Source organism: Phoenix dactylifera, chromosome 2, assembly GCF_051530095.1.
Source record: "Phoenix dactylifera cultivar Ajwa chromosome 2, Ajwa_hap1_PhDact_Kaust_v1.1, whole genome shotgun sequence".
NCBI classification, from domain to species: domain Eukaryota; kingdom Viridiplantae; phylum Streptophyta; class Magnoliopsida; order Arecales; family Arecaceae; genus Phoenix; species Phoenix dactylifera.
Window position 1 is genome coordinate 45458312 of NC_143191.1, and position 8990 is coordinate 45467301.

At 39.8% G+C, this 8990-nt stretch overlaps 1 protein-coding gene across 1 annotated transcript; it reads right to left on the reverse strand.

The window, feature by feature from the left end:
* Positions 1–4370: 4370 nt before the first annotated feature.
* LOC120105625 (S-adenosylmethionine decarboxylase proenzyme-like) lies at positions 4371–7599 on the reverse strand. The gene is made up of 4 exons (XM_039118240.3): positions 7378–7599; positions 6119–6270; positions 6009–6027; positions 4371–5800 (listed from the first exon to the last, which is right to left on the reverse strand). The coding sequence occupies exons 2-4, from the start codon at positions 6251–6253 to the stop codon at positions 4647–4649; spliced, it is 1308 nt and encodes a 435-aa protein (XP_038974168.2). The 5' UTR covers positions 6254–6270; positions 7378–7599; the 3' UTR covers positions 4371–4646.
* Between the last annotated feature and the right edge of the window lie 1391 nt (positions 7600–8990).

Sequence of the window (8990 nt, forward strand, 5' to 3'; positions counted from 1 at the left end):
AGAGTATCATTATCCTTAAGCATATATGCCTATAAAACCACATAAAGGACTTGATGCAGCTATGGTGAAACCAGGTACAATCGAGGATCCGGACAAGTAGAAGTTTTAGTTAGGATACCAGCTCAGTATGGGAATGCCAGAACAAATGTTGGTTCCGGTAGTGTATCTTTCTAAAGAGATCTTAATGATCAAGGCTGAAGAACATCAGACAAATGGAAAATAAGCCACATCATTGCCCAGTAGAAACGAATAAGTTTGCACAGGTGCAATGGAATCATCATTATGATTTCATCCTATGAACATATGACAAGATAGCATCATAAAGAAATTCAACTGTTGAGGCAAATTTCTGACTTGTAACAATGAATGAATAAGATTAGCAACAAGGAAGAAACTATTCATGGACTCTATAGAGAAGAACACTGCATAGCATAGTTATTTATATTAAGCCATGCATGGAGATTAGCAAGTCTTTTATTCATTTAGGATGGACTAGTGTGTTATCAGCAACAGCAGGCCTTAAACAAGTACGGACATGAAGCCTTCATCGAAAGAAATGCAATAATCGTTAATAAATAGGAGAATGCCCCTAGGTACATGGAAAATCAACTGAAGTCAATAATACAAGGTATGGTGATTATATTAGCCAAAACTATGATGAGAATTTCTAGATGCAGTTTTCCAACTTTTTTGGATAGATGATAAAAACTTTACCTGAGTGCAAACAAACTAGTCATCGACACTTGCACACAAAATCAAAAACAATGCCATGCATAGTGCACAAGCACAAAATCAATTATGTGGGTGTACAAGTCTTGATGAGTCGACATGGTCCAAGAGTTCTTTATCCAACTTCTAGGAGTTTGGATGGGTGCTCACTAACACCAACATATACAAGCTCATAAAAACGAAGATCATTGTGCGCAAATATAATTAGCCACCAACTAGCACTAGTAGATGCGAAGTCGGTTAATGGTGGTGCTTGAACAGATGTTTTCACTTGGGAAGGGAGATGCAGGTTCGATGTAAATAGCTGAACCTTTTGAAGCATAATTTAGAACAAAAAATTGATTGAACTGATTCAAAGAGAGTAGAATCCTCTGAACATCAAGACTTGCTGTATACCTACTAGAATGGCAGTGATCACGGCAGACAACGTTGAAGCCATACATGTCAAGCTTTGAAAGTTTAGCACGTAAATAATCAACTAATTAGCTAGAATATATTATCAGATTTAGAGCTATATCCTTGCATAATCTGTATACTAAACTGTTTATACTACCATAAGTTGGGTCTGAACTTAAAAAGAAGGGAAGATGTTTATAATCAACTAAGACTATAGGCATATAGTATGCAAACACGGTAGATCATACATCATAAATCAGATATTGGCAGCCGCTCCTCGGTATAAGGGACTTGTGCAACACACTGTATTCAAGCCTGCTCAATACTCTGTCTCTTATGTGAAAATGCAACTAAATATGTGATTTTTGTGCATTCGATGACTGTTTGCCTGCGAATGCAGCACATAATGTATATGAGGCTTTGATGACACGTTTTCATTAACAAATCATTCTCGAACCTATGCTTGCAATAATCACCTAGCTTACATACTTCAGAAACTAATGCTGTTCCAACTATTGCTCTCATCCACTTTCAATCTCACAGTCTGGAATATTTGCTACCCCTTCCATGAATGCGTATGTTGGCAGTACATAAAAATACATATATGTATGTATGTATATGAAGTCCATGAGAAGACGAATGGCAAGCACGAATAAGTTCCATCATAGATGCAAAGACCAAAATTCTACATTGGATCGGAGGCAGTTGGGCTGAAGATAAACATTATGTAGGCATTGAAAGGTTCGTGAATGCCCTGAGAGACATGAATGGATGAAAAAACAATGACATTTTGGAAGGGTTAAATATAGAAAAGAAAGCATAGTAGGCACACCTGTCCAAACTGGCTTCTAAGTATGCATCTTCAACAAGTTTTAGCAAAAAGTGAGGAGCCCATGTTCTTGTGGATGTTCATCCATGGATTGTCACTCCAGAAGTTTGGTGCAATCAAGTGGGAGAGGCAGAAAAGAAAGAGGCATTGAGGGATTTCTCTTCTATCATGCTACTGATAATCTAGTGGGGCAAGGGGGTTTGACAAAAGCAAGGACTTAGAGAGCATTGGTCAAAAATTAGCCTTAGATTGGTTGATTAGTTGCAAGTTGACTCTAGTTCAACAAAATACCACTACTCATAATAATATCCATGTCCTGTCATCTCCTTTTTCTCTTCTTTTTCCTTTGGCATGTTCTTTGTTCTCCATGCTATTTCTAGGCAGTACAATTGTTCATAGCATTTGTCTTCTGCTTTTTTTTTCTCTTATTGCTTTCAATTTCTAAAACTTCGAAGAAAAAATTCATATTTTTCTTGTTCTCGAAGCCAATCTTTCCTCTCCAAATTTCTTTCTTCTTTCTCAACCTTCATTCAATGATTGCAATGTAGCAGTCTGGTGCACCAAACCCAAAAGATCATTTCTTATGAACAAGTCCTAAAAGTAAACATTCACCATGTATTGCTACCTTTACAAGTTGTCCTAAATCTCCGCCAGCTTAGGCTCATATACAGCCATAAATTTTGATTTAAATCCATGATCCAATTCCTCATTAAAGCTTGACTACCAACTAGCAAGTGCAGAGTTTGTTTGCAACATATTGTTTTCCTAACTTAAGCATACTGCTATAAATTGATTCTGGTTTGATTTAAGCAACACATGTTAGATTAAACTGAAAATACATTCCCAAAGTCAACTTCACTCTTTTTTAAAAAAAATAAAAGAACCAGTCTTCTGTTTAATTAGATATCTATGCCTCCCCCTTCCCCTCCCAAAACATAGATATCTACAGTACTCACTTCATGAGAACTTTGCCTATGAACATTATATAGATGTAAGTGAGGATAAATCTTGCAAGATAACATACTGTCAAAGCATGTTGTACTCTATTCCATCTTATCAGAAACAAAAATCTTAGATATAACTTTGCTCCAGATAACATGTACATGGAGTTCCAAAATAGCATCTCAAGACATCTGATGTTTAAAACACTTGCCTGCTCTATACCATCTTACATCAGGAATAAAAACCTGAAAATACAATTCATTCTATTTATACCAGGTCCCACAATTGTAATCTGTTTCAGTGTCTCTCAATTCTCGTAGATGACAAATATCAGTAAATAAAGAATACCAAAATAGGCAGCATGTAAAACAAAAGTAAGCAATCACCAAAATTTAATCAAAACAATGTTTATCGCGTTAAACTATCATAAACTTTCTTCTGAAAATATCATGCCTATATTAGATCGAAATTTTTCAAATCATTAAAAGCCCACAGAAAAAGAAAAGGGAAACAATTAAGGCATTTCATTGGTATAGGAAAAGAGAAAACATCTTAAAACATTCCATCATATGATGCCTCAAAAGCTGGGGAAAACACAATGAAGAATGTATAGAAGATTGCTTAAAATTCCTATATCATCATATTGTCTACATCATGGCTTCCCGGTCACTTCCTGAACCCTCTACCATTAGCTTCATAGAATGCACAAAATCAAAGCATCTGCACAATGCCCAGACTACAAGCATAATGCCACAAGGCGCGTCCCTGGGACGTGGATCCAAAACCAAATGGGAATATGGGCTTCGGGTAACTAAATATGAACTGGTACCATAGGCACTTTGACGGCGAAAGAGGCGAAAGAAGCAATCCATAGAAAGATTTGGCGCCGCTGGTTAATAAGATTTGTGAATCGGTGGTTCCTGTTTGGAGAAGAATCAATGAAATAGCTAATAGCATAAAAACTGATCCAAGTGAAATATATAAGAAAAACTGATATGCAGCCTTGATCTTTCTTTGTCTCGAACCCCATACCCCTATAATAATAGTAGTGGATCCAAATAGCTGAAGAAGTTGCAAGCAGCCTCTCACGGGGACTACAGCGTAGGTTTCAACAACCTGCCGTTCACGCTAAACAGTAAATAATGCAAGCTAATATTGTGAATTGTACAAAACCAGAATCAGCAACAAAAGGTACATGGCACAAACGCTCAGAATATGCCATAGCTAAAAAGGGTCACGGCTTGGAAACAAGATAATATACATTGTGCTCATTAAGAACATTTCCAATGAAGTGCAGGCCCCAGCAAACAATAAACAAACCAATGAGGTCAAAATCATATCGCACGAGGGGGAAAAAAACAATCATTGCATCACCTGAGGCTCCCATGTAACCATCACCCCCAGAAACATTAAAAAATGTACAATGTCTCTATAAGGATAAGAGTGACAGCTATAATAAGCGGCATCCCAGAAGTAACCAACCTCAAAAGTTTTTATTCAAGCTCCATAAATTTATTAAGGTCCAGATACGAGACCAAACATCAGACTGCTCATCGTGGCAGACATAGCTAGCCACCTAGAGCTCTTATGAAGTCACATACCACTTTAAGAGACTCGAATACCACATAACAATAACATAAGCAAACACAAAATAGACTGGCTGGCTGCTTCACTAAATAAGCCAAAGGAACACAAGAACACACGACGACTGGATTTTAGAAAGCTCGCTTTCACTACCATAACCATCCTCTCAGAACATCTCCTTATCTTTCCCATCTTTCTCCTCCTCCACCTCCTCGTCTTCCCAGCAGCATCTCATCTTCTTATCATTGCCAGCTTTCTCCACATCATTTCCTTCCCAGCAATGCAGGATGGATCTTGGCGACACAGCAGAAGCAGAAAAGCTCTGGTACATCAGCAGAGCACCACCTGGCAGGTCCTGTTCCACCAGATCATTACAGGCATAGCCATCTAATTCCACCTTCCTCCCCCACATGCCTGCTAGCCCGCGCCCACCAAAGATAGTAACCGCAACAGAGAACTCAGAAGGGCCAAAGCACTTGAGAACTCTCTCGATCAAGTCCCCGTACACCAATGAGCCAGGGTTGAACCCCATGGCTTCATAACTAGCATAGCTGAACCCTTCCTCCGGGGTCACATGGATTGTGGAGAGAGAAGGGCCATGGATCCCATTCATTGAGTACCCACAGGGATCGAATTCAAAGTCGCATATCTCCATTTCAGGGATGATATCAGAAATTCCAGAGAGCTTTGTCATCTCCTTAGCAGAATAAGAATGTCCGTCCCCTGAATTTTTGAAGAAGATCGATGCCCGCTCAGTGTTCAGTCCGGTCATGCACATTTCAAGAGTAACCATGGGCAGTTCAGGCTTCTGGGTTGCATAATATATATGCCACTTACGGTTGGGCACTGCTGGATCGCCTATCACATAAGCCTTACCACCCAAACCGAGGTCACCAAAGAACTGATTAAGGACTGCAACCTCCTCCGAGAAGCTGCGGTGGGGAGATGGCTGGGCACCAGGAAAGATGAAAGTCCCGCGGGAGTACTTTGCAGACAGAAGAGAGAGCGAAAGCTCCTCAGCCAGCTCGAGGATTCTAGGAATGGACAGTAGGAGCTTCGTTGTCCCGCAGGTCTTTAGGATTATCTTATATGGATAGACAAAAAGGCTTGATTCAGAAAGGACATAAGAATCAAAGTCCTTGTTTGAGAGCTGAGACACGATAGTGCACCGTGCCAGATCCAGAATAGAGTCAACTTGTGCCCGTGAGAGGGCACGCAAGCCTCGGCCTTGGGGATCCACAAAGATGGGCGCCTCGGAGAAAGTGATCTCAAGGCGCTTCTCATAGCCCTCAAACCCAATTGGCGAGACAGGTGGAGGGTTTGGGGAATCAACCGAAAAGATTGCCATTGAATCAAGCATGAGAATGCTTGTGGCTGATGAAGGAGAAGAAAGAAAGACAAGGAGGGAGACTGAGAGTGAGGTTTGCTTATTAGAAAGCAGCTAGCCAGAGAAGTTGGTTTAAAGGAGAAATTAAAACAGAAATTTGGAAAATCCTACTCTAGGAAAGAAGGCATCCACAGGGATATCATGATGGCTTTCTCACGCACTGCAACAGACCAAAATAACAACACATCAGTAGCTAATACACCAATGAAAGGAAACAGATAGGCAGAAATTGAACATTTGTTAATACTTACGTTGGAGTATGCAGCAGACTGGAACTTCTTGATTCCACCGTGAGGTCGAACGTCTTCAATGCTGTAGCCGAGGGGAACTTCGTACTGTAATGAACTACTACTACTAGACTTCTTCTTACCACCTTTGGACTCCATTAAAACATTCACACCTCCTGTAGCACCAGAAAAACAGATCAGTCTCGCCTGAAAAACTTATGCACAGAAAAACTTAACCAGAAAAGCAGTTGCAAAATATCAATTTTAGGAACACATATCTGCTAACGTAAACACAAGACTGGATAAATATAATTACATAAGCATAAGTGATGGACTCATGCAAGAAACAATATTTATAAGGCCCAGATCATGTTTTAACGAAAAAGAAAAGGAAAGGGAAAGCATCCTATCAAACATTCAAAAAGCTAGAGAAAACAACACATCAAGACCCATAGATACATATGTATATATGTATGTGTGTGTGTAAATACAAACAAGAATGAAAACTCGTAAACATGTACACGATAAATAGCGGTTATCATATCGCGTACCGATAATAATTCTTGGTAGAAAAAAAAATACAAAAATCAAAGGAATAAAGATGAGGTTTTGATCTACAAGCGAATAAAATAGAAAAAAGAAAAAAAAACACGGGCGATTCACAGAACTTAAAGAGCAGAGGAAACGCAAAGACAGCACCAACGAGATAGGATCATTCATAAACAAAGATTATTCCCCATACAACCAGATCTACATCAAACAAAAACTTCAGAAGAATCGAACTGTAAATAAAGGCAAGCATCAATAGGGAAAAAACAACAAAGCCATAGTTTTGTTTTTGTTTAATGACACAACAAGCATAAAGGAGGTAACAGATTTAGCAAAAAAGAAAAAAGTCACCGGAATCTACCAACAGGAACACCAAGATTTACCTTCCTAAAGATTAAAAAGAAAAATCACCGCATCCATCAACAACGGCCATCGATTCAACATTCTAATCCATCACAAGACGCATAAACAAGACACAAACACACATTAAAGAACAGATCTGTAACCAAATCAAAAACCAGGAAGAAAACAAGTTCTTGTCCTTATTCAGACATCAAACAAAAAGAACAACAGGAGAATCAAAAAGAAAAACAGCGAAAACCAAACGAGATCTAAATCATATGGTATTATCCCCAGAAAGACCCATATGAAATCGATCAATCCACGATACCTCTAATGTAATCACAAAATCGAAAAAAGAAATTAACGAACAGAGAATAGAAGAGGAAACATACTTTTCAATGACAAAACACTCTGTCTCGATGACGGCGGCGAAGAACCCGAAGACCCCAACGATCTCTGAAGTCTTATGGGAAAGAAGAGGACGGAACAAGATTAAGAGAGAGAGCGGCAGAGGAAATCGGCAACCCTAGCGAGAGATGGATGCGAGAGAACTCGGAGGCGAACGGAGAGGCTTTAAATAGGAGTGGTCCCTGGACGAATTCGCAGCCGCGGGCGAGCGATTTTGGCTAGCTGTGACCCCCTATTTATAGCACTCCTTCGGCGTTACGTAAGCCCTTTAGCCTGCAAGCCCTAAAACGGAAACGGATTCCCACTACCCCTAGCCGCCCAGGGAAACGACTCCAGAAAGGATTCTGATTCCTTTAATTAATTAATTAATCAATTTAAAAGCGAAACATCCGCCGCACACCACCGTCCTCACTCCTCCGGTCCTTCGGGGAAATTTTCCCGGAAACGCGTTTCCTTGCGAATAGGCGATTCGCGCGGCAGGTAAACGGATTCATTCCTCGTGAAACTTCGAGCGGGGTGTGGTGCGGTTCCGCTGAGATTCCCATGCGAGCGGGCTGCGCTGATTCTCCAACGATATTGTGACGCGTGTCCTGTTTAGCCGCGAAAGAGGGGAGTTTAGGACATTGCCCAAGAAAGGCCGCCACGTATGTTAAGTTCCGCTCATTTTTTTCGTGATTTCCGAATTCCGAGTCGGATTCGTTTCACCCGATCCGATACCATGTTTACGATGATCCGCGGTTCACGTTAAAATGGCTAGCGAAGTCGGAATGGATGGAGGAGAACGGCCGCAAAAGTAAACCTTAGAAGAACGGACTAGAGGTGTTCCGCGGGTGAAAGGGACCATTAGCATCCAAAAAGTTCACGTGACGCTGACTCCTGCGAAGCGCAAACGAGGACAGATGGCCTCATTCTACGCCACGCAAAAAAGAAATAAAGAAAAAGAAAAAAAATTGGAGAACGGAAGGAGAATATAGAAAGCTAATAAGTTTACGATGAAAGGATAACCTCACAGCTCTCCCTATTTTAGGAAAAAAACGCGCCACAAATAGCTACGACTGCAATCAGAACGAGTTCTATTCTTGATAAACGGAAACAGGTCCACCAGCGCACGAATAAACCACGAATAGCTATTCAGATCAATTCTTTTGAGGCCGTTAGAGATAGTGAATACTATGGCTATAAGAAAAGTTACTTCATTCGTTATTCTTATGTTTTTGTTTGGCTATTATCTTTTGAAATAGTTTTAAATTGGGAAGCGTTTCTTAATATATATATATAAATGGTAGTTTTATGCCAACTTATTCTAAATTTTTTTAAAAAAATAGCCAGGTTGTTTGGCGCATACGGAGTCCGTTTCAAGCATTAATGATGTTATCTTATTTTAGAAGGGCTTGGACACTTATATCTAGAAAAATAATTTTTTTCTACATATATGGACAAAAATATCGGCGAAGATAATTTTTTTTATAGTCTAAGAGTTTGCTTTTCAATTCACTGACTCAACCTATCTTTAAGGCCTGGGGATTCAAGGGTTTATCCTTAGAATAAGTAGCAATTGCAGCGAGATGGGATAAGTTCAGCCCATTCATTTGTTCAT